This window comes from Durio zibethinus, chromosome 9, assembly GCF_047325235.1.
Source record: "Durio zibethinus cultivar Kanyao isolate XHJ-2024 chromosome 9, ASM4732523v1, whole genome shotgun sequence".
Lineage (NCBI taxonomy): Eukaryota > Viridiplantae > Streptophyta > Magnoliopsida > Malvales > Malvaceae > Durio > Durio zibethinus.
In genome coordinates, this window is record NC_143170.1 from 25,954,506 (window position 1) to 25,981,287 (window position 26,782).

General features: G+C 31.3%; 1 protein-coding gene and 1 pseudogene across 2 annotated transcripts; both read left to right on the forward strand.

Annotated features, from left to right (window-relative positions):
- The first annotated feature begins 1,464 nt into the window (after nt 1–1,464).
- Nucleotides 1,465–4,734, forward strand: LOC111303496 (putative LRR receptor-like serine/threonine-protein kinase At1g74360 pseudogene; annotated as a pseudogene). Its single transcript, XR_016345231.1, has 2 exons — nt 1,465–1,919; nt 2,477–4,734. The product of XR_016345231.1 is annotated as a putative LRR receptor-like serine/threonine-protein kinase At1g74360 pseudogene (transcript).
- Nucleotides 4,735–14,747: 10,013 nt separating this feature from the next.
- LOC111312663 (putative LRR receptor-like serine/threonine-protein kinase At1g74360) lies at nt 14,748–18,641 on the forward strand. The gene is made up of 2 exons (XM_022913130.2): nt 14,748–14,904; nt 15,275–18,641. The coding sequence occupies exons 1-2, from the start codon at nt 14,823–14,825 to the stop codon at nt 18,484–18,486; spliced, it is 3,294 nt and encodes a 1,097-aa protein (XP_022768865.2). The 5' UTR covers nt 14,748–14,822; the 3' UTR covers nt 18,487–18,641.
- The last annotated feature ends 8,141 nt before the right edge of the window (nt 18,642–26,782 follow it).

Here is a 26,782-nt window from a genome sequence, read left to right on the forward strand (position 1 = left end):
TTTTTTGTCATTTTAGGTTTTCTAACGTTTTCTTTTTTGAGTCATATGAATATCTCAAGCGCATGATGTAACCATCAATCTTTTCTTTCTTTTTTTTCATTATTTATTTATTTTTCATGCTTTTTCAATAGTTAATCATTGCTGATGGTACAATTCAAAGAGAGGGCTTTATCTTAATGTCAAAAAGGTTCATTTGACAATGGAAATCATGTTGGAAGGGTTCATGCATAATACATCCACCAAATGAGATTGAGAAATGGTGAAAATTATATTGTCTAAGGATTATAGGTAATTATGCTTTTGGTCAATATGCCTTTAGATATAAAATGAGGATGACTTTAAAGTATTTTTGGTCATTTAAAGAATGGGTAGTTTTAGTATATTCGAAATTCCAGCAATATCCCAACACACGTTGGTAACATTTGGAGAAAATTTTCACCTAAGGATTTTTAGGAATCACTAGAATTTTTTTTAAGTCTCATCCTCGAAAACTCTTGTTTATTTTTTAATTAATTAATTCAAACACTATTTATGCATTATTATATGTAACTTTGTAAAAAAAAAAAAAAACTCTTTTCTTTTATTTTTCTTTCATTTTTAATTAAAAAAAGTAAATGAAAACTTTATTGTATTGAATATTTAAAAAAAAAAAAACACCAGTTCTTTTGTAATATTTTAAAAAAATATTCTCACTAAAAGATTTTAAAAATCATTACTTGAATTTTCTTAAAATCTCATCGTTGGAATCATAAAAAAATTATTTGTCATCATTTCATCTCTTTTAAAGAAACTTTTGTTTATTAATTTTTCAATTTTCACATTTTTTGCATTTTTGTTTGATGGGTAGAAGAGAAAGAAAATTTTTTTATACTGAAAGGTTTTTAGAAACACTCTAATACGTTAGTGTTATTTAAAAAAAATTAACGTAAAAGTTTCATAGGAAAATAACTATATAGATTTTCTTAAAATCTCATTATCAAAAAAAATTTTTTTTCTCTTTTTTTGTTAAACTTTTTACTCGTTTGATTTTTTTTTTCTTTTCTTAAAAATATATATTCAATATAAAATTTTTTAAAAATTTAAATATATAATGATAAACAAACAAATAACTTATCAAAATATGACAAATTTTTAAAAAAATAAAAAATAAAAAATTACTTAAAAATGACCTATTAGAGTCGGTCAACGATTTGAGCGGTCCAAAACAGCAGCTCAGTAATCTATCAGCTGTTCAATTGTGGTTTTTCTATGGTTCTCGGGTGGTTCAAAGCGGCTTAATTTGATTCACTTACAATTTGGAGCAATTCACGGGCGATTCAATTGAATCAGTCCAAATTGGTCAAGAATAAGGTGCGGGTTGGGCATATGGACTCCGGGTCGAGTTTGTGTCCAAGCCCAAAACAGCTCCGAACCATCTTGATCTGGACCCAAAATCACTGCCTAAAAGTACCCTCTTTTTCCGCCGGCCAAACACCTATTCCGCCTAATATGGTTTTCTCCTACCCGTCGCCTTTTCTCCTCTAAAAACTAGACCATGAAACCGCCTAGAACAGATTTGATCTACTCATTTTTTCTAGCCTTTTTTATGTTTTTGTTTTTTTTTCTTCCTTCTGTACACTTTTAAAATGTGTTGATTGTGGCTCCCTTAGAGGATGTGGTTTTTTTATTTTTGTTAATGGATGTTGGGATTTTCTAGGTGGTGGGTCTTGGTGGGCACTAGTGATTTTAATGGTGGTAACTTCGAGTCTATTTGTTTTTGGCAAGTTCGGGTGTTTTGGGGACGGTGGTGATGGGGCAATGAGTGTACGGTGATGAAGGCTCGCGTATTGGAAATTTTTTTTTTTTTGCAGGGTTTTCTTATTTAAAAATCTGCCCGCTTCCTTTTCGTATTGATTTCAGCTAGGATTTATTATGTTCAGGTTAGGATCAAATCCCTTAAATTCAAGGATCAAAATCAGTTTACCAATTGATTTTCTACCGGTCATGGTGATTGTATTGGAATTGAAATGTTAGGCTAGCAGGCAGGGTGGCTTGGAGGGGATGGGAGGTGATGGGTGCTGGTACCATAAACTACACCATGCTCCAGTTTCTGTTTCTGTTTTTTTTTTAATTAGTTAATTTTTAATTAAACAAACTAATTAATTTTAATTAAAAGAAAATGGGCCTTAAATTAAAAATTGGATTTTAGGCTTTCAATCCAACTGAATTGGATTAACTTAAATGAATTTTGAGTAAAATTTTAGGCTCTTCAACCTAACTGACATGGATTTCGAATTTTTCAATTTTATTGACTTAAATTGATTTGAAACCAAAATTTATCCATGCAACCGAGCCCGCTTAAGCCTAAACAACCAACTCAAATAAAATATCTGAACGAATATGAATCGAGGCCCGTTTCAATTACCCTAAACAAAATTAGGTATCTACGAGGAAGATTGTCTTTGCTTGATGTGTTCATAAGTTCTGTTATTTACAGGTATTATTGTGGCCGGAGATTGTTTAGACAGAGACAAAGAAGTTCTACTGAATCTGAAATCATTCCTGGAAGAAAAGAATCGCGTAAATCGAGGAAGATACTCAGAATGGAATGCTGACAACTCGACACCATGTCAGTGGCATGGAATATCTTGTTCTCCTGAAGGACAGAGAGTCATTGGAATAGACCTCTCTGACAACTATATTTCTGGTGAAATGTTCAATAGCTTCTCAGCCTTAACCGAACTTCAAGAACTTGATCTCTCAAGAAACACCATTGGTGGAGCCATACCTGACGATTTGAACCGATGCAGTAGCCTTGTGTACCTCAACTTATCACATAATATCCTAGAAGGAGAGCTGAACCTGACAGGGTTGAATAGTTTAGAGAAGCTTGATTTGTCTATGAATAGGATTCATGGGGAAATTAAAGTTAATTTTCCAGCAATTTGCAGGAGACTGATTGTTGCAAACCTTTCAACTAATAATTTCACGGGTAGAATGGATAGCTGCTTTGATGAATGCTGGAATCTGCAGTATCTGGACTTGAGTTCTAATGATTTTGTTGGCAATATATGGAATGGATTTGCAAGACTTGTGGCGTATTCAGTTTCTGAAAACTTTGTTTCTGGGACACTTTCAAGATCAATGTTTACGAGTAATTGTAGTTTGCGGATTTTGGACATTTCAGAAAACAATTTTCAAGGTGAACTTCCGGGGGAGATTTCAAATTGCGAGAACTTGGCTATCTTGAATATAGAGGGAAACAAATTTATAGGGCCAATTCCATCAGAGATGGGGACGATTTCGACTCTTAAAGGTTTATTCTTGGGGAACAACTGTTTTTGTAGGTTGATTCCAGAATCCCTATTGAACCTGACGAAATTGACCTTTTTGGATTTGAGCAAGAACAATTTTGGTGGGGAGATACAAGAGATTTTTGGGAGATTCAAACAGTTGAGGTTTCTTGCATTAGACGGAAATTTATACACGGAAGGGATTGGTTCTTCTGGTATTCTCAAGCTACCAAACATTTCTCGTTTAAGCCTGAGTTGTAACAATTTCTCAGGCCCATTACCTCTTATAATATCTCAAATGCATAGTTTGAATTTCTTGATGCTTGCCTACAATCAATTTACAGGTGGTATGCCCCCTGAGTATGGAAACTTGCCGCAGTTACAAGCCCTTGATCTCTCCTTCAACAGGCTCTCTGGATCAATCCCACCAGCCCTTGGAAAATTGAGCTCTCTTTTATGGTTAATGCTTGCAAACAACTCCCTTAGCGGTGAAATTCCACCTGAGATCGGAAACTGCACTAGCTTATTATGGCTAAACCTCGCCAACAATCAACTTTCTGGAAGAATCCCTCCTGAGTTGGCAAAGATTGGGAGTAATGCGACTCCAACTTTTGAGTCAAATCGGCTACGCAATGACAGCATGATTGCTGGTTCTGGTGAGTGCTTGGCAATAAAGAGGTGGATACCAGCAGACTATCCACCTTTCAGTTTTGTATATACAATTCTCACAAGGAAGACTTGCGGACACATATGGGATCGGTTGCTTAAAGGAAGTGGCCTTTTCCCAATGTGCACTCCAGGTTCAATGGTGAGAACATTACATATCTCAGGTTATCTTCAACTTAGTGGGAATCAGTTTTCGGGTGAGATCCCTTCAGATATTGGAATGATGAGGAATTTCAGTATGCTTCACTTGGGTTTCAATGACTTCAATGGTAAACTGCCTGCACAGATTGGACAGTTGCCACTTGTAGTCCTAAATATCACCCAAAACAAATTTTCAGGAGAAATTCCAGCAGAGATTGGGAATCTAAAATGCTTAAGGAATCTAGATTTGTCATACAATAATTTTTCTGGCATATTTCCAACAAGCTTCAACAACCTGACTGAACTGACCAAGTTTAACATTTCATACAATCCGCTCATTTCTGGTGTAATTCCATCAACTGGGCAATTGGCAACGTTCGAGAAAGAGTCCTACCTGGGTAATCCACTACTGGATGTTCCAGATTTTATTGACAACAGAACAGATAACCTGCCAAACCATAACCAGAGGCAGAAAAAATCTACAAAGTTGGCTGTGCTTGTGGTGTTATTAGCTCTGACACTGGCCTTCTGAGATCTCGGGGTTGTGTTGTACCGATTGAACTTTTTATATATATATAAAGAAGATAGAAGGGAAGAATGAAAGGTTGCATGTATTAAAATTAGATTCTTAAATTTGAATGTCCCTCATTACAAATGATTGTATGAATTAACTAATTTTTATATTCAATAAAACGGTTTTTTGTCATAAATTAAATCTATAGACAATTTTTAAACATAAAATTATCAATTATCATTTGATAATTATCTTCATCTTTATATATGAAGAAAAAAATTACAACAAATATATTTATATTCAATTATTAGATATAAATATTCAATATAACAGTTTTTTTTCCTATAAATTAAATCTATAAACAATTTTTAAACATAAGATTACCTTTTGTCATTTGAAGATTATCTTCATTTTTATATATGACAAATTGATAACAAATATATTTATAGTTAACTCTTAAAAAGAGGCTGAGTAAGATAAAGGATTTGAAAGGGCTATAAAATTTTAAGGCAAATTGTCCCTTTGACCTGTCCCTTTGAGCGGCTGAGGATGTGGCAAGAAGAAGAAAAGCCGCATAAGCTACGCCTAAACAATTCAGTCCTCCCACTATGGAAAAGTTACCTGCAAAATATCAGCCCCTGGGTAATGTTCTTAACATGAAGTGTAAAAGTTACCTGCAAAACATCAGCCACTGGGTAAAGTTCTTAACATGAAATTCTAGTCTAAGAAAAATTTCAGTAACTTGGTTTGCTTATAGAAGTTCTGAGTGAGAACTATAAGCTCTGAGCTGGCAATTTTATAGACTGTTATTAACAAATTGGTCTATTCACTAAATATTTATGGGAAAAAAAAAAGTTATGCTCCAATTGTCAATAGAAAACAAGGCAAAAACAAGCACCCAAAGCAAGGAACCCTGCTTTCTCCCTGGCTGTGGTAGTTAAAATCTCGGGCTATTAGACCTATAGCTCAAATTTGGGCCAAGGTGTTTTAGACTAAGACTAGACTTCTGGCTCTTTTATAGAAGCCCATTCCATTGCTCCATTCTATTTTTTTTTTTTGGATACGGCATTTCATTAATCCAAAGAAGCAGCAAAACCTGTTATCAGTCAACAAATCAACAAATGAACTATAGCAACTTCCTATACAATGCCCCAATTTTTACCCATTGCTTCATGCTAATATTCTTGGAAAATTACTATTTATGTACTTACTCTTTATTACTTAACATGCTTTGAATATGGGTTTTCAAAGTTCACCAATGTAAATTTTAATTAAGATGTAAAAGAATCTAACATATTTTATCTCAATTTATGTACTTAAACCAAGTCTGTCTTTCTTTTCCCCATAGATTTCAATTATTTTTATTATTTATCTTAATCACATTTTCTTTACAGTTATATACAAAGATTTTGAGTAATTGATATTTATACTTCTTACTTTTTGATTTTTAAAAATTTTTAAGAACAAGTAAAAAAATAAAAAGTAATATCATAATAGATAAAAAAAATTAACTAATCATCAAAATGTAACACCTATTAGAACAAATCAGAAATTGAGTAAATTTTGATAAAATATTAAACTCTTAATTTAATTATCAAAATTTAATTTTCAGTACGTACAAAGTTAGAGGGTAAGTAATTTTCCAAAGCATAAACAGAAGTACATAACAGGCATGGGAAAGGAAGAGAAAGAGCCAGAGCCCCTAGTCGGCCAATTGCGCGTTCTTACATTTTCATCTTATGGAAAAGAATGGTAGACCATTTTTTTTCTCCCGTAAGTTACATGTTTTTCATCATTTCCTTGCTTGGTAAGTCACGTTCACTCCAAATTTTTTTCCTTGTCTTTGCTCCCAAATTTCAAAAGGAATTAAGTCGTTGCTGTGTACGAAGCAAACACGACAACACCATGGAAATGGCAACCCAAAATTTTCCAAAAGCTAAAGCGGATCAAATATCGCATCATGCAATGGTAATATACCTTTGTTTCGGTCAAAGTTCCAAGTGACTTGTCAAAGTTTTCATCAAATTCCATTTCTTTGTCGTAGAAAAAAAATCATGGCTAGCTTTGTCCTTTATTGTAAACGAATAACTTGATCAATCAAATCTAAACTTAATCATACAAGTAATTCTTTTTCAAATTTTAAAAGACTTTCACTGTATCAAAAAATTAATCATAAAATACACCTTTTAATGTAATAAATATTTTAGTCAAATTATTAAATAGACACTAAATCGAGCAGTTTCATCAATAATACAAGTCAAAAGAATTTAATAATTCAGGATGATAATTTTTTAAATTAAAGATACATACATTTATCATTAAAGCAAAGACAGCAATTCTCAAATAGCAAAACAAGAGGGGAAGGGACAAGGGAAGGGACCACAAGGCCCCTACAAACTCAGAGGTTTTTTTTTTTTTTTCAAAAAGTGAAATAGGGAGTCAATTTTTTTTGGCAAAGAAACCTCGATCGATTGGCCCTGGTAGAATCCCATACGTTACATGTGTTTGGCAAAGGTTCAAAAAGGTTACTCTCTCTATCTGGGGTCCACATTGGCAAATTGTATCACAATCCTAGATGTAGGCTGTGACTATGAGGCAAGGCTGTAGCCGCTTGCGATGAAACATTATGATTTGATCTCACAAAACCAAATTTTTTGCACACTAATCTCGGCTTGTGACTCCTTTGAAATTATGCATGAAATAATATAATAATTAATATAATAAAATAAAATATATAAATTAATTAGATATGATAATTTTAAATATTATATGATGATATAATATAAAAATGTATTATTTAAAATTTTAATTAAATTATATATGAACTTAAAAATTTAGTATTTGACCCGTTAATGTAAATTATAATATAATAATTTTTATATTTTAATTATTTAATATAAAATAAACATAATATATATATATATATATGAATTATCAATTTCAATATTAACATCATTTATGATAAGTTTACAAATTTCATCGTTGGTGTTGTACAGAAAACAAATTAACAGTATAAATTTTTTTTTCTTTGCTTTTGGATAGACTTGTAGAATTAATTACATGGTACGTTTGATAATGTGAACGATGCCATATATGACCAAAATTTTCAGCCCCTAATTATTAGATGTGAACAAATGTTGTAAAAATTCAACATTTTCCGTTGTGTAGAAGCAAAAGGAATCCGAGATTAATTGTATTTGGATTTTGCAAGAGAAAAAAACGAAACCCCCCACAATTTTAACTTGGTGTGAGGGAGATTCTAGAAACTCATATGGTGAACAGATTTTTCTTGATTCAGAAATTTTGAGGTAAAAAACTCAATAGGTCCACACGGGCTCAAATGATGTGATCTCCCCCTTTTTTTTTTTAATCAAATTTTCTTTCCAAAAATTTTTGTAGAAAATTTTAGATGCGTTTGATGGAATCCAATGGTCTAAAAAGCTTTGACCACTTGCCAAATGAAGGTATTGGGGTTAGCTTTTCCTTTTTTTTTTTTTTGTAATTTTAATTATTAGAGTTTAAAATTGAGATCTTTAATTTTAGAGTCCATTTTAATAGTTTTAAATTAATAATTTATTAGTTAGAATTAAGACTTAATTTAATTGATTTATGTAATTATTTGTAAAAAAATAACATTTAAAAAATTTAAAATTTAAATCCCAAGATTTACAATTTTTTTTTTTATTTTGAAAGATTATGGTCTGTTTTATATATATATATATAAAATCTCATTGGTTGGTATTAGTGTTAGCTGACTAAGAGTAATTAACAAAATTCAATCAAGTAGAATCTTGACTAAGTCATATTGGGGCCTTTAAATAAAAAATCCAATATTGTAAAATGAAATTTTATTAAATTAACAAATATTAATAAGATTAATTTATATTTGATAAAGTGCTTTATGTTCTACTTAATAAAAAAAAAAAGGGAGGGTTAATTTTGAGAGAGTTTTAAAAAAAAAAAAATTCAAGGGAGTTAATGTGGAACAACTTGTTTGGATCATTATCACTAGTCTCTTACACCTAAAAAGATTGATTCCTTTTCTAAGAAAATATATGAAAATTGTAATATGTATATGTGGCTGTGTTGGATTGAATAGGTTTACTAAATATTTAATTTAAAATCAAACAAAAAATTAATTTAAAGATAAAATTTTAAAATAAAGTTAATATTTAATAAATATGAGATAAAATCAATTAATATTTTTTTCTCATTGTAAAACTAATATTAATATTAACTACTAAAACTAAATAAAATAAATTTTGAAATTTGATATTACAATAAGTATTTAATTTGAAATCAATTAATAATAATTAGAGCTGTAAAAAAAATTGAATATAAACGAATGAACGTATGTATGTAGTTTATTCATTTATTTTTAAAAGTGTTCGGATTTAGTTTGTATTTAGTAAGAAAATTATTCTGTTAATTCGAACTTGATTCATTTAAATGATACGATATTCATATTTAATTCGTATCTAGTTTATATTCGATTCAATTAAGTTAAAAAAATTCGTTCGTGAACATGAAGTGAACATATTCATGAATATATATAAATAAATATACTCATAAACAATAAATAAATTATAATCAAATAAATTTAAACAAACAAACTCTAAAGGAATATAAATGAACCTAATTGAATATAAACAAACTTTAAAACAGTATTAGGATAAATGATACAAATATAATTTTATTAGTATTATTATAAACGAATAATAAACAAATAAGTTTATTAATGAACATAAGCAAATCTAATCAACATTTATTCGTATTTAATTTATTTAATAAATAAATATAAAAAAATTGCTCAAGATCATTTCTTAAGTTTAATAAACAAATAAAAACTAAATACGTTCATGAACAATTGATAAAAAACTTTATTCGTTTACAGTTATTATTAATATCTGAAAATATCTAACCTAATATAAAATTTTAAAAATTTTAAAAATTTTAAAACTTAACATATATATTATAATACCATTTAATAATGATTAGATAAATAATCATGCATTAAATTTAATATGTATAAGAATGCATTAATTTAGTCCAAATTTATAATTAATAGCTATCAATGACAAATCCACCGCAACCAGATTGTTTGATGTTAGTTTATCAAATCCTGACGAACAAAATGCTTGACAAACAAATCCCTCACTCTTTTCTTATGCAAAAAATATATATACTTTTATGAGAATTTATATTGTGCTTATGGAATTTTTTTTAAAGAAAATCGTGATTTAAAAAAAATTAAAAATATTAAAATTTGAATTCTAAATTTAGATATCACATTTTTAAAATATTATATAAATAAATAAAATAAAATAATATATTTTATGTAACAGTCTTTGCCATAAAGTCAATTTCCTAAACAATTTTTAAATAAAAATTACTATTTTTCATTTGATAATTATCTTCATCTTTATATATAAAAAAATTAATAAATAATTGATTCAATTGATTAAAATTTTTCATCTTTGATGAAAAAATTTTATATTCGAATCTTATTGATAATTATTTATTGAGATTATTTTAAATACACATTTAAAATTATTTATATTAAATTATCAGATATGATACATGTTATTTTAATTTAAAAGATTAAATAATTTATTTATTTTTAAATTTTTCCTATAAAAAAACTTGACAACAAATATATTTATATTTAACTCTTAAAAAGAGTCTGAGTCAGATTTTGCAATTTATGGCATTTATAAAGATAAAGGATTTGAATTTTAAGGCAAATTGTTGCTTTGACCTGTTGCTATCAAAGCCATGGAAACATTATAAAATTGTGAGTACTAACAACCGTTGGCGTACTTTTTTTTTTTTTTTGCGACAATGTTTTCCGTTGAAGACTAAAATTGATATTTTTATTTTTTTCAAGCTATAATTATGGTTGAATTTAAAATTTTTAATTTTTAAGTTGATTTTAATATTGTTAAACTATAAGCTCATAAGTAAATTTATATTATTTTAATTCTACTGTTTTAAAAATAAAAAATTTCTGTACTTCAATTTTAATAAAGTTAATTATGTACTTTTATTAAAAGTAGATTTAAAGACAATTGATAATAATATTATAATTAAATAGTAATTAATATTTTTAATTCTAAAAACAAAAATTTAATATTGTTATTAAATAATAAAGTTTTTTCGTGTACAAATGTGTCATCCAGTAAAAGAAAATTCTAACTAAATGTCACATCATCAACAAGAATGGGTTCCATCAAATTTAATTACAAAAATTTAAAACCATCGTAAAATGTTATGATAAAAAAATTAAATTCATTAAAATTAAATTACGAAGACCAACATCACATAATTGAAATAGTAAATAAATTAAATTCAAATTTTAATAATATTTTTGGATCATACTCGATCCAATCTCATAAATTCCATTTAATTACTTTTTTTAAAAAAATTGAACTCGAAAATTTCAAATTAAAATATGGGGGATTTTTATATATACTGAAATTGTGTTATTTGTGACTTTTCCCTCTTGTAAGAGACTAATTGAACCTCCTTTCTTTTTTGTAAGGGCACTAATTTTTTTTTGCAACAAAAAAAATTGTGTTATTTGTAATTTTTACCTATATAATTAGTTGATTTATTTTAATTTGTGACAAAGTTATATGAGATCATCATCATCATTAATGATATGTATTTTTGTATAATTTAAGATTAATATTATTATTTTAATCTGCACACTTCTATTCTATATAAATAGGCATGCAAAATGTTTCCATCACAATTAACCAGTCTAGAAAAGATGTCACAGATGAATAAATAAATCAAATTAAATATAAATTTCAAGGTCACCCTCTCATGAGGAGGACCATTCTATTTTTTTTTATAATTTGGTTTAATTATTAATTAATTATTGATGGCTTTGACTAATTAAGCAGCTCAAAATTGCCTTTGCTACATGGATTTGATGGGATCTCAATCATAAATCTGTAAATGGTCTCCTGATGTAGTCCACTTTGATTTAACATAATGAACAATTGACATTTGGAAAGTATTTTTTTGATATTTTTCTTCACGTACTCTTTGGTGAGTACATAACATGGTTTTGAATTGTTAATATTTTTTATTAATTAATCAAATAGTGATGTTATAAAAAATTTTGGTCATTGAAGTCTTGTTTCAATGGCAAGAAAAAAAAATCCTTAGATCTTAAATCAAATTGTATTATACATGAGTTTAGTCAAATTTTAATGTTAGTTTGTTTAATTGGTTAGTTTATTTATTAATTTTTTCTATGAATGTAATATCTTATATATAAATAATCAGGATTAATTTATCGTCTCATACTAATATAAGAGTTAAATATTTTTTATTTTTAAGTCAAAATTAAATTTATAACACTTATATATAATTATTTTAATTCAATGATAAAAAAAAGTGTAATTCTTACGTTTATATAAGTGGATCTATCAAGTATAACAAAAATTCTACTTGTAACTACAGCCAATCAAAGAAAATTTTGCAGATGCAGCAATTTTCTTTTAAAATGCACATATGAATATATAGAGCTAATAAAATTGGTTCAAATTTTAAAAATTCGTCACAATGTGAACTTGATTTGGATATGCATAACCCACGTCTAAAATAATCTAAACTCAAATTAATTCAAAATACTAATCTAAAATGATAATGAACTCTACTCAAAATATTCAAAATCAAAATGATAAAAAAAAAAAAAATTCAACAAGAAATGACCTGATCCAAAACCCACTAAATGCCCAATTGCCACCTATATTAATAAGTTTAAAGGAAGACAATTCCTTGAATCTTCAAACTTTTCTTTTAGTTAACAATATTATTTAGATCTGTTTGTCTCTAACAACTTGAAAAGGCATTTGGATTAAAAAAAAAAAAAATGCAAAAGCAACACAAATGCATTCACAAATCTAGAGTCCTTGCAAGTTTATATATCCCATAAAATAGTTCTGGTTTTTGCATTGCATAATCTTTTTTTATTAAACTACTTATCTACATAAAGATGCCAAAAAGTAGCCATTACCAAAACCTGAATTATTATCAATTAACCCACGAAACTAAAGAAAAAAAAAATAGTATAATGTTGAAGTTGCTTAAATTGTCATTCACTTTTCCAAGTTTGGTTGAACAAATCTTTTACAAGGCATCCTATCCTAACAAAAGAAAGTGGTCTCCACTCACCACTTACCAGCCTCATCATGGGCGGCCAGGCTTTCCAATTGGTTACTATTTTCTATTCATGATAAGAGCAAGAAATTGCCCTTTTCCCCCTTAACACAAATTAATGTTATTTTATTTGTAAATTTGACAATATTGGCTCCATTTTGAGGAAATAAGAACCTTCCATGAAACCAGTTATGAAGCGATAATCAAAATTTTACATCAAGAAATTTTTTTTTTTTTGTATGTCAAGATTTAAATGCGAGATTTAATTCAATTAATTAATTTTAAAAAATATTCATTAGATTTAAAATTTAAATTTTAAAATCATATTAATTTTTTTATTTTTAAATTACGACTTTCTTTACACACACATATATATATATATATATATATATAATTGTATGTCAAGATTTTAGGCATATAAATATGGATATACTAATTAATTTGAATTGGTGTTGAAAACATATAGAGCTTTACTTGATAATCACTTTTGCTTAGATGAATTTTCAAATTTAATGTTAATCTCTTCAAACCTACTTTTTTTTTTTAATTATTAATAATTGTTTTCTTGCTCACTTCTTTCTCCCACTTGTTAATTGAAAATAATTATTGGAAATAATTAGAGAAAACAAATACATATCCGTTCCTTTTATTCCTTTTTTTCACTAATTTAAGAGAAAAATGCAAGTGCGTATGCATTTAAGCATTTAACTCGATGATAAATATATATACATCTTACTTGCAAAATTAAATTAAAATTTTTCTTTCTCTGAATAAAAAAGAAGAAGAAAAAGAGAAACATACTCAATCTAATCCTTTCCATTTCTTCCCAAAATCATTCAATTTTCCTTTAGAATTGATAAAGAAGATGGCACCAGATTAACTGATGGTAACTTTAAGTTTTTTTTTTTTTTAATTTTTTACCGTGGATAAAGAGAATGGAGTTAATTTTTTTATATAAAAAAATTGTAATTTGAATATAAAAAAAATTATAAGTATTGAGATTTTAATTTTAATTTTATTATTTTTTAAAATAATTATATAAATTAATTGGATTAAATTTTGAATTAAAAAAATTGACATGGTTGCATATTAAATTTTTGCAGCTGACTAAAACCAACTATACCAAGTTATCATAGATATGCAATAAATTATCATTTTTTTTTAAATTGCAATAAATGATTATTAACAATTATTCTTTTGTTCATTTTCAATTTGCTAGGCTACTTACCAAACATAATGGAGATTCCTTAGTTCTCAACCCGGATTTCCAAGCTTTGCATATTTTTTCATACGTTTCAAAGTCAAATTATTAATTTAAATAAATAAGGTTTCTTCAATCCCTTCCTCAAATCTCATGTTGGATTTCTTTTGACCAATATGGCATGAAAAATCACAACAAAAAAATTGAGAAACAAAAAAAGTCATGAAAACAATAAAAAATTATTACAAAAAATTAATTTATAATGTTATTCTGATGACAAATGCGTGTATTTGTTGCTGTGGTTTTTCATATAAACTTACCAACCAACAAAAACAGTGATAACTTTCCAAATTTTGTTTGTGAAAGTAATGGCTTTAGTCAAATACAAACAATATGAACAAACAATCCAAATCCAATTCTAGAAAGAAAAGCAAATTATGCTTCAGCCTTGTCTGTGGCTCGTTGAGTCGGATTCCGTGGTCAAACCCCATGTCCTGATGTTACCCCGAAGTAACCAGTCAACATGGGCGGCTCATCAGCCCCTTGCTTCGAATGTCTCATTTTCCCATCAAAGAACAAGCACCATAACCAAAAACTGATTAATATTGAGATTATTTCCCATTTTTTGTTTTGGAAAAGGTACTGTTGGCAAACGTTTCTTCCAAGCTTGGTCTCTGGTCTTCAGTGCAGGCTCTGTGTTCTTCCACTGACTTTACGAATACGTTTACAACTTTTTATTTTTTATATATATATATATATATTTTGTCTTACTCCAAAATTCATTTCTCAATTCTTCTCATGTTTTTATTTGATGGTTGTGTAAGTAACTCATTACTGCAAAAGTAAATTGACAAAGATGAAGAGGAAGAAGATCATGTCAGGAGACCAAGTTGTTCCATGCCGTTTCATTTTGTTTATATTCTTAATCCTGATTACAGGTATGTTATAATCTTTTTATCAGTTTTGGTCTGGTTTAATTAGATTCTAAGTTCTAGTTCCAATATGATATATGATTACAACAATTCTGTTTATAGGAGTATCATTTCTTGCTTATATTCAATTATTGATTGGTGTTTAAAGAGCTTAAAATCTTGGTGTTGATATTAAATTTTCTTATGCATGCATGAAAATCTTTCATGGGGCAGCTTTTTTTTTTTGTTTATGTCTGTTAATGAATTGATTTTGTGATTTTCTAGGTTGATTCTGTTGTCTTATTGCAATTTTATTTCAGCAGTGATGTTTTCTTACATGTTTGAGTTCAAGAAAGATTCTGTTTTTGCTTGATGTTCAAATTTCTGTTATTTACAGGTACTATTGTGGCCGGAGATTCTTTAGACACAGACAAAGAAGTTCTGCTGAATCTGAAATCATTCCTGGAAGAAAAGAATCGCGTAAATCGAGGAAGATACACAGAATGGAACGCTGACAGCTCGACACCATGTCAGTGGCATGGAATCTCTTGTTCTCCTGATGGGCAAAGAGTAATTGGAATAGACCTCTTTGACAACTATATTTCTGGGGAAATGTTCAATAACTTCTCAGCCTTAACCGAACTTCAAGAACTTGATCTCTCAAGTAACACCATTGGTGGAGCCATACCTGACGATTTGAACCTATGCAGAAGCCTTGTATACCTCAACTTATCACATAATATCCTAGAAGGAGAGCTGAACCTGACAGGGTTGAATAGTTTACAGAAGCTTGATTTGTCTACTAATAGGATTCGAGGGGAAATTAAAGTTAATTTTCCAGCAATTTGCAATAGACTGCTTGTTGCAAACCTTTCAACTAATAATTTCACCGGTGGTATAGATAGCTGCTTTGATGAATGCTGGAATCTGCAGTATCTGGACTTGAGCTCCAATAATTTTGTTGGCAATATATGGAATGGATTTGCAAGGCTTGTGGTGTATTCACTTTCTGAGAACTTTGTTTCTGGGACACTTTCAAGATCAATGTTTACAAGTAATTGTAGTTTGCGGATTTTGGACCTTTCACAAAACAATTTTCGGGGTGAACTTCCAGGGGAGATTTCAAATTGCAAGAACTTGACTATCTTGAATATAGGGGAAAACAAATTTAAAGGGCCAATTCCATTAGAGATAGGGACGATTTCGACTCTTAAAGGTTTGCTCTTGGGGAACAACAGTTTTTCTAGGTTGATTCCAGAATCCCTATTGAACCTGACGAAATTGACCTTTTTGGATTTGAGCAAGAACAATTTTGGTGGGGATATACAAAAGATTTTTGGGAGATTCACACAGTTGAAGTTTCTTGTACTAGACGGAAATTCATACTCAGGAGGGATTAGTTCTTCTGGTATTCTCAAGCTACCAAACATTTCTCGTTTAGACCTGAGTTATAACAATTTCTCAGGCCCATTACCTGTTGAAATCTCTCAAACGCAAAGTTTGAATTTCTTGATGCTGGCCTACAATCAATTTACAGGTACTATACCACCTGAGTATGGAAACTTGCCGCAGTTACAAGCCCTTGATCTCTCCTTCAACAGGCTTTCTGGATCAATCCCACCAGCCCTCGGAAAATTGAGCTCTCTTTTATGGTTAATGCTTGCAAACAACTCCCTTAGTGGTGAAATTCCACCTGATCTCGGAAACTGCAGCAGCTTGTTATGGCTAAACCTCGCCAATAATCAATTTTCTGGAAGAATCCCTGCTGAGTTGGCAAAGATTGGGAGAAATGCTACTTCAACTTTTGAATCAAATCGGCTCCGCAATGACAGCATGCTTCCTGGTTCTGGTGAGTGCTCGGCAATGAAGAGGTGGATACCAGCAGACTATCCACCTTTCAGTTTTGCGTATACAATTCTCACGAGGAAGACTTGCAGGCACATATGGGATCAGTTGCTTAAAGGTTATGGCCTTTTCCCAATGTGCACTGCCGGTTCAATGGTGAGAATATTACAAATCTCAGGTTATCTTCAACTTAGTGGGAATAAGTTTTCGGGTGAGATCCCTTCAGATGTTGGAATGATGAGGAATTTCAGTATGCTTCACTTGGGTTTCAATGAGTTCAATGGTAAACTGCCTGCACAGATTGGACAGTTGCCACTTGTAGTCCTAAATATCACCCAAAACAAATTTTCAGGAGAAATTCCAGCAGAGATTGGGAATCTCAAATGCTTACAGAATGTAGATTTGTCATACAATAATTTTTCTGGCATATTTCCAACAAGCTTCAAAAACCTGACTGAACTGACCAAGTTTAACATTTCATACAATCCGCTCATTTCTGGTGTAATTCCATCAACTGGGCAATTGGCAACGTTCGAGAAGGAGTCCTACCTGGGAGATCCGCTACTGGATGTTCCAGATTTTATTGACAATAGAACAGATAACCGGCCAAACGATCGTCAGAGGAAGAAGAAACCTGCCATGTTGGCTGTGCATTTGGTGTTATTAGCTCTGACATTGGCCTTTGTAGTTCTCGGGGTTGTATTACTTTTGGTTTGCATATTGGTGAAAACTCCAGCACAACCGCAAGGTTATCTCTTACAGGATACAAAGTATAGACCTGATATGGCATCTAGCTCTGGCGGGTCATCACCATGGTTATCAGACACTGTCAAGGTCATCCGTTTGGACAAAACAGCTTTCACACATGCTGACATTTTGAAGGCTACAGTTAATTTTTCAGAGGATAGGATTCTTGGAAAGGGAGGATTTGGAACAGTTTACCGAGGTGTATTGCCTGATGGGAGAGAAGTAGCAGTGAAAAAGTTACAAAGAGAAGGAATTGAGGGCGAAAGGGAGTTTCGGGCTGAGATGAAGGTTCTTAGTGGAAATGGTTTTGGTTGGCCGCACCCTAACCTTGTAACACTTTATGGTTGGTGCCTTGATGGCGTAGAGAAAATATTGGTTTATGAGTACATGAGAGGTGGGAGCCTGGAGGATCTTATATCAGATAGAGTTCGGTTAACATGGCGGAGAAGGATCGATGTGGCAGTCGATGTTGCCCGAGCATTAGTATTTCTACATCATGAATGCTACCCTGCAATTGTGCACAGGGATGTTAAGGCTAGCAATGTCCTGCTAGATAAAGATGGGAGGGCAAGAGTCACAGATTTTGGTCTAGCTAGAGTTGTTGATGTTGGAGACAGCCATGTGAGCACAATGGTGGCAGGAACTATTGGTTATGTAGCACCAGAATATGGGCAGACTATGAAAGCTACTACGAAAGGCGATGTGTACAGTTATGGGGTGTTAGCAATGGAACTTGCAACTGGAAGGCTAGCTGTGGATGGAGGGGAAGAATGCCTAGTGGAATGGGCCAGACGTATCATGGGAAATGGCCAAAATGGATTAGGTCGATCTGTAACGCCAGTGGTGCTTTTGGGATCCGGGCTAGCTGAGGGGGCAGAGGAGATGTGTCAGCTGCTTCAGATTGGGGTCAGATGCACAGCAGAAGCTCCACAAGCTAGACCAAACATGAAAGAGGTGCTATCTATGCTAATTAGAATAACAAGCAGTGGGGAAGATTTCAATTATTGCATCTCATGATAGCTGGTTAAAGAACTCAAAGTGTCCATAGGTTAGGATGTCAAATAGTTTACAGATAAACAGGTTTAAAACACATAAATTTTCTTGTCATGATTCTTCTGTAAAGAGCCTTTCCCATTCGTTATGTTGAAAGAATTTAATCAATTTTGTTCCCAGTCAGTTTCATGGAAAATTTTAGCAATCAGCTTCTTTTATTTGTTTGTTTTATGGATGAATGAATTTCGAGAGTAAATAAACATGATTTTTCAATATAAGGCCTAGCAGTCTGATCAAGAAACCATGTCTGAGAACAATTTAAGACCTCTGGGAATCATTACAGTGTAAAATTTTCTAATTGAAGTAGAAATGAGCATTCATTATTCAACCAACTTGGCCTAAGTCCAGAACAATGATCACTGTACATATCTAATTAATGAGGTACTTAATTACTTTTCAGCTTCTGCTTTGAGCTGTGAGTCACCAAGTTTTCCAGCTTGCAGTTCAAAGAACTTCAAAAAGTGTAGAAGTTTCTTTTTGTGAATCATAAACAGCCGAAGGAAAGGAAAAATGATAAGAGTTTCTCATAGGATAACAGTGAACTTTTGCAGCATTGATGATAACTGATAAGGTATCTTAAGCTTAGCCCATCCAAGGATGCAGCCATTACTTGCTTTTCTCATGATTTTCAAGCATTTTGTCCCTTCAATCTTTATCTGGTTTGAGTTGGTATTTATTTTGGGAATAAATGTCACATCTTTTGCTTTTACAAAGTGAATTAAGTATGAAATATGAATCATCCAACGACCAAGTGTAACCAAATACTACATGAACATGCATGATGACTGATTAGCAAACCAAATTGGACTACAAAAGCCATGTGAGAAGGGCAGCCAACGTGCCAATTGGGTGGCAGTTCACAACAAGTGAAACTTGTCCGCAGGGGATTGGTTGTTCTCTCCTCCACACAGGCTTTAACAACTGATACACTCTTTTCTGTCGTAAGTTTGGATTACAGTATTTGTGGGTTTTCATTTCAAGCTTGAACCCAAAACAAAATGCCATAACTGAATAAAAGTCATCAAATTACAACTGTCCTGAAGGTTCATTCATGCCTGGACATGTTTGTTTAGTACATTATCAGATACCCATCTTTTTCTTCTTCTACTTAATCTCAACTGTGTTCTACGGAGAGAAAAAACAATGCCAAGATACAAAATTTGATCATGGACTCTGATTTCTCCTTCCACTGCCTTTCTCATTCCCAACAGTGTAAGCTGTCGTTTTGACACGTTTTTCGGTGAACAAAAATTGTGGGCTTAAATGATTCTTCTCTTTCCTTTTGCTTGCGTTAGGGTTGATTTTCTAGTCCTAATTCTAATTTTTTTTCTAGTTTCTTTGTTATTGTTAAATCGGTACCTTATATTCAATGATTTCTCTCATTTCAGTACATTTCCATTCCAATACATGATTCTTACTACAATCACCAAAGAACTTGAGCGTGGAGCGTGCAATCCAAAGAGAGCTGGCATATACAAGGAAGATTGAAGAGCATCCATTTGTTGACTCTGCAGGTGAAACCATGCCAGTGCAGGTGAGACCTTATATCATTTGAATAAGATGTTTTATGTCACTATTTTCAGGTTTAAGAAATTGGAAACACTGACTCCCATATATATGTTTCTTTGTACCATTGATATTCGGCTGTAAACTCACTTGTCATCCCTTACTTGTTTATCAATCTCATAAATAGGAGTTTTCTAGCTTGGTTCTCTCAGGTTGATTGATTTCTTTCTCGAAATGTACTTAAACCGTAAATTATTGACTATAAAGAGGCATTAAAAAGCCTTTTTAGAATTCGGAGTTCAGTTAATTGATTATGCAGTCACAAGATGACATTTAACATACCCGGAGTTCAAATCTTTTCCCTATCCCAGGCTGCGGCCTCCGTTGCAAAACAAACCTTCCTAATGTTTCCTAGAAAGATGCTAACAGCCCCACTAGTTCTTCTAGTCATACTAACCTTCCAAATATATAGAAAATTTATAGCTTTGTTCATATAGAAAACTATATATCTTTCATAAAACTGTAAAGAATATGCATGCTACCAACGAGGGGTTAATTCCTTCGCCTTGACAGTAAAAGGTCTTGGGTTTCAAACAGGTGAACCCTTGTTGATGCTATTCAGAATGTAAGCCCCGACAAGGTGAGTGGGGAAACTGCACATGCTGTGCCTAGCTTTTGGGTTGGAACAGCCAATTGTATCGAACTTTTATGTAACAAAAGATAAATGTATGCTTGCGCAACAGTATATTTATTGGTTGAAATTTGAATTAACAATTGCTATTTGGTATGTTTTCTGTTTGGTTTCTTTCTTATTTTGTCAATGGAATGTTTTATCATAGCAGGTGCAATTTCCAAGTCGAAACCCGTCAAGACCAAATCTGAACTCCAGTAATCACTTTCTAGAATAGAGCATCCAGCGTCACTGAGCAACCCTGAATGCCTGCCAGGTCCAAGACCAATTCAACATCCTTCTTCGAGGCCAAATAGCTGTTCAGGTCCTAGGATTTCTGAGAGAAAGCAATTAGCTTCATCAAGCAAGAGCCCACCTCAACAACTGCAACCATTTAAGGGTTGCAATCTCAATTATCAGTTACTCAATTTTTTCTGTGAGGTCTGCCAAGTGCCCTGCTCAGCTTCCCTTAACTATAAGCAACACATAAATGGTAAAAAGCACAAAGTTAAGCTTCAAGAACCAAAATATGGTAGGAAAGATGGCGGCGACACTTATGCAATGGAAAACCCGGAATCGTGGTGCAAATTGTGTAAAATTTGGTGCATCGATTATACTGTTGAAGGTGACATAGTAAAGGAGCAGACCTGGTATGCATTGTGTTGCATTGATGCTCAAGTAAAGAGTTACTCCAGTTGCATTTTAATGGTAAGAAGCACCTAGCTGAAAAAAGAAAGCTAGAATGTGCCCAGAAAGGCGGTGAAGAAGCACAAAATCAGCGAAAGAGATGCAAACTGTGAAAGCACAAAATCAGTGAAAGAGATGCAAACGGTGAAATACTTGGTAACAAGAATTCATTGCAGATGCACTTCAGGTAGAAAAACCATTTCTTAAGTGAGCTAGAGGCGAAAAAGAGACAATGGCAAGACTTGATCAGAGATGAAGGAAACAGGAAGATGACAAACAACTATTAAATGGGGCATGACTGGAAGATAAAGTTGTTTCTCTCACTTGGCAGCTTGAAAAGAAGGAGCTATCTTTATTGGATCATGATTTTTGTTGCTGAATTTGGAAGAAAATTTGATATTATATATTTACATATGGTGAACGATAGAACTATGGACTAGAGCCAGAGTAGCCTCTAGCACTAGAGATGTGTTACCTAGAAAATTTTTCTTACAGTTTCTCGTATTTATATAGTGGACGGTACTGAGATGGGGTTCCTTAAAATTCAGTTCCGGCATGGGATTTGCTAGTATAAAGATAATAATGTAACTAATTCTGAGTTTTGCTGGTCTTGAATGTTACCTGTGCTAAAACATTGTTGAGCACCTATTAATCATCAACTAGTTTTTGCAAGTCAGCAGAAGGAATTTTGTGCCTTTACTCCAACTCAAGGGTGACCAACCAACTAGTTTTCGTGCTTGTGAGTAGACATCACTCTCTTGTATCCCATATTAGCTGATGGCCAGAAGGTCATATCTTTATTTAGGATAAGAATATAGTAACAGTCCTGAATTCTAGAAATGTTATGACATCAGATATATATATATATATATATATGGATAATGCCAATGCTTGAAATGATTGATTTCTCATATCATTTTCTCTCTGTAAAGAAGGATAGACGTAAATATCCAGACTACAATTAACTATATAGAAGCATAAGAACCCGGCTTTGTTAAACTGGAAAGAAGTTGAAAAACTTGCATAAAGTAGACGGGGAACTGGTCAGTCTTTCTGTAGGATTTCAAGCATAGAACCTGCATGATATGCTTTAAACCTTCTTATGTTTATATTCTTTATTGTCTCGCGCAAAGGTATCATTTTAAATGATGTATTTTTATATTATATTGCTAAAATTGCTAGAGTTTGATATTCTTCTGCTAGGTTTGTCAGGTTTCCTGCTCTGGTGAATTACAAGCAACATGTATGAGGTCATAAGCACAAGGCCAAACTGTGCATATTGCCATTCAAGGGAAATGATGATGCAGGATTCACAGCTGTGAACTCGCAGAAAAGATGTGGACTGTGTAATATTTGGTGTATGAATGAATGAATTGTCATTCAACCAGCACTTGGAAGGTCAAAAGCATTAGGAAAAACAACAGAAGTTGGAACTTGCTGGAAATGATGCGGGATACATATTTGGTAAAGAAGCAAAGATTTTGGTGAGTTGCGGAGTTCATTTGAGATGCGCCTTCAAGGCAAATATCATGCTATTGAACTTCATATAATTGACTGCGGAAAAAACCCTGGGGGTTGAACTTGTATATGAGGAAAGTAGAAGATATTCACCTTAAGCATGGCAAAAGCATTAGATAAGTATACTAGAGATGATCTGACTTTTTCCCTTAATCAGGTTTTTTTTTTAATAAGTTGGGAATAGGAGAAGGGATTACAAGTGTTGGAATTGTTGGAAAATTAACACGTACATGTAACACCTACATACAAATTAGCAAACTGATATTAGAATAAAAACACACGGCCCAACTTAAAATGATTTACTCTAAACCCAATCCACTAACAAATAAATCTTTATAACTGAGACTTTTGAAATTAGAAAAATCACTAAAATCTATTGACTCAAAATTTAACCCAAAATCCAATTATACCCTTTTAATATCCTATTCACTTAGCTATTTTCTTGATGTCTAACTATATGAGAATATCAAACTAAAATCAAACATTTTATTTATAAAGGTGAAACTCCTTATACCTTTACTAAACTCCCGATGTGAGATACAAAACAAACTTAAACTCTTATAAGTTCACTTAACTTTTGATGTGAGATTATGGGATAAGATAAACCCCAACAAATTTTCCCTTGACTTGAATCTCTAAAAACTTGCACGGTATCTGTAAAGCTAACATGCTTGCCTTTCTTCTGCAAAGCTAACATGCTTGCTTTTCTTCTTTTCCTTCATCATAGGAATCCTAACAACTGAGCCTTCATCAAGCATGTACAAGTGATTTTTGATCCTATTTCTTTGTAAAATCACACTACCACTCTTGTACACTTTCAACCAATTATTACTACCATAGTATGTATACCCCTGAGAAGCTAACTCACCTAAAGTAATCAAATTGTAGCTATAACTCGGTACATACCTTACATGACAAAATGTCCTACCAACACCATTGTGAGATCTAAAGTGAAGATTTTCATTACCTTAAATCTACACTTTTTCATTGTTGGAAATTATAATATCCCCATACTTCTCATTCTCTTCTAGTTTCACAAAGCAACTCTTATCACTACTATGGATCGTAGAAGCTAAATCTAAAACCCAACCCTTGTCATCTTTAAAAGTTGAGTCTTATCCACACAAGTTGTCAAAACGACATCATCATCATCAAACACAATAGTAGCAGTATCACTCTTTCTTTCATTTGATTTCTTTTCATCATTCGTCATTTTGAAAGCAACCATATTCTTTTTTAATTTCTTGCAGCGTACTTGGATATGTTCCTTTGCACTATAATAATAATATTATATATCATTGTAATCTTTTTCTTTTGACTTGGATCTTCTTATTGATCCATCAATCCTCTTTTGAGTTTTTCCTCGATCAAAACCCTCTATAGTTAGTGTACTCCCTTTAGGTAGTGAGTTCTATGTTCCCATAAACCTTTTGTTTTCACGTAATAGGACAGTCAAATTATCCAATTTCAAAGTATACCTACCTAACAGTAAAGTCTGAACTAAAAGTTTAAGGACTTAGGCAAAGATGATAACAAAATTAAAGCCTTATTTTCATCTTTTAACTAATCAATAGAAATTGTCAGTAATTAAGAACCAACCTATTAAACTTATTCAAGTGATTATGAAAACTCATACTTTGTTTTACCTTTACAGAATACAGATCCATTTGTAAACATAATCTGTTAGTCAATGACTTTAATGTATAAATACCCTCAAGCTTATCTCACAAACTTTTTGAAGTACTCTCAGTCAACATATTGTATTTTATCGTTGGGGCTAGCGCCAATCTGATAGCACTAATAGCTTTTCTTTGAATTCTATTTCAATTACTGTCAAACAATTCTTAGGCTTATTACTCTCTAATGCTTGATCCAACCCTTGTTATACTAACAGATCTTGAATCATACTTTATCATATCATAAAACTATTCTTTCTATTAAATAATGGAATCTCAAACTTAGGCATAGGTATACTAGACATACCTTTTTCAAACATCTTAAAATACTTGCTTCATAATCTTTTGGGCCTACCTCTCATTCTCTTTTTAAACCTCGCTCTGATACCACTTGTTGAAAAATTAACACCCACACACAGCATCCATACACAAAGTAGCAAGCTTAAATCAAGAATAAGAACACATAAGTATATTTGTTTAGCCCAACTCAAAATAGCCTACTTAAACCCAATCTATCAATAAATAAATCTTTACAACTGTGAGACTTTTGAAATGAAAAAAGTTACTAAAAACTCCTTACTCAAAACCCTTTTAATAGCCTACTCACTTAGTTATTCTTTTAGTGTCTAACTCTCTGGGATTACCAAACTAAAATCAAAACGTCTTATTTATAAGGGTGAAACCTGTTATACCTTTATTAAACTTTCAACGTGGGATACAAGACAAACTCAAACCCTTATAACTTCACTTAACTTTTGATGTGGGATAATGAGATTCAAGGCAAACCCTAACAAGAATTTAAACCCAAACCTATTGAATGCCACCTCCTAAGGATGGCGGCATGAAAAGTTTTGAAGGCCTGTTTTGTTTTTCATATGCAAGTTCCAAATGTACATACATATCTATAGATAAGAAAGTTAAGGCTATATAAATTTCAGCTACTTTTCCCATATTATGTCTTTATAATATTCTTGGAAAATATGATATGTTAAAAAGGATATTATTTCATGAAGCCAAATTTGAGAGACTTGTAAATTTTATAGAATTTGATTGATTCAACAAAATGTGAGATAAGCAATTAATGTCCTTTCAACAAAATATATATTGTATACATATAACTTTTAAATAAAGGAATTATATTTGTATATTTGTCATAACATATAAATCCGAAGACCAATCACTAGAAAAGGAGTTGTCACCAATCTTTTTTTATCTAGGTGCCATTGATCACCGACTGAATCTATCCCATTTTAAAGAGAAGTCTCAAGCTTAACTTAGGTATCTTTAAAAGGTAGATTCATGTTTACGAAACTAAAACTTGGTTCAAGAATTCAGTTACGTGTGAGGAAGGTTATAACAACCCTACTCGCTTACCCAAATGATGATACTAGCTTGATTTTGTGTTATCCAAAAGCCTAAAAAACTTACCAAATAATTTAATATAAAAAATTATCCTTAAATTACTACAATATGTTGGTAATAATTCAAGAACATTCCCTCACATCAAGAGTATTCAAGGAGACTATTTGTCATGTTTTTGAAGAGATTTCGTTGTTAGATTCGTTATCATTTAAAAAAAAAAACTAATTGTAATAATCCAATGAGATTTAGAATCTTGATATCGAAAATTCTTATCTAAATTTTTCAATATGTTGGTAAAATATAGAAAAGATTTCTCACATAATTCAAAATCTAACTTTGGAAAAAACCCTTTTATTTTCATAAATATTCTCCAATATATTGGTAAAATTTTTTGCTAGAAATTATCTTTTAATATGTTGATAGGAATTTATGAAAATTACTTTTTTTTTCTAAAAATTAATCTTTAATTAAAAATCGTAAGGTTTTCCAATATGTTGTTATTACCTTATTGAAAACTTTTTTTTCTTGAAATTTATTTTTTATAAGAAAAAATTAATAAGGTTCTCCAATATGCTGGCAAAACCTTATTTTGAAAATTAAAATTACCTTCTAATATGTTGGTAAGGCTTTTTATTTTATAAAAAAATTATTAAAAATTTGAATCTTCCAATATGTTGGTAAAATTCTTTTTACTTAAACATTTATTTGTTAGAAGATTTGAACCCTCTAATATGTTGATAAGGTTCTTTTTATTTTATTTAAAAAATGTTTTCTTTGTTTTTTTTTTTAAAATATATTTACAAATAAATGAATAAAAAATAACTAAAGAACAAATAATAAA

Coding starts and splice junctions, on each gene's coding strand:
- LOC111312663 (XM_022913130.2), top strand. CDS start 14,823: ATGAAGAGGAAGAAGATCATGTCAGGAGACCAAGTTGTTCCATGCCGT. Junction 14,905..15,274: donor ATTCTTAATCCTGATTACAG/GTATGTTATAAT, acceptor TGTTATTTACAG/GTACTATTGTGGCCGGAGAT.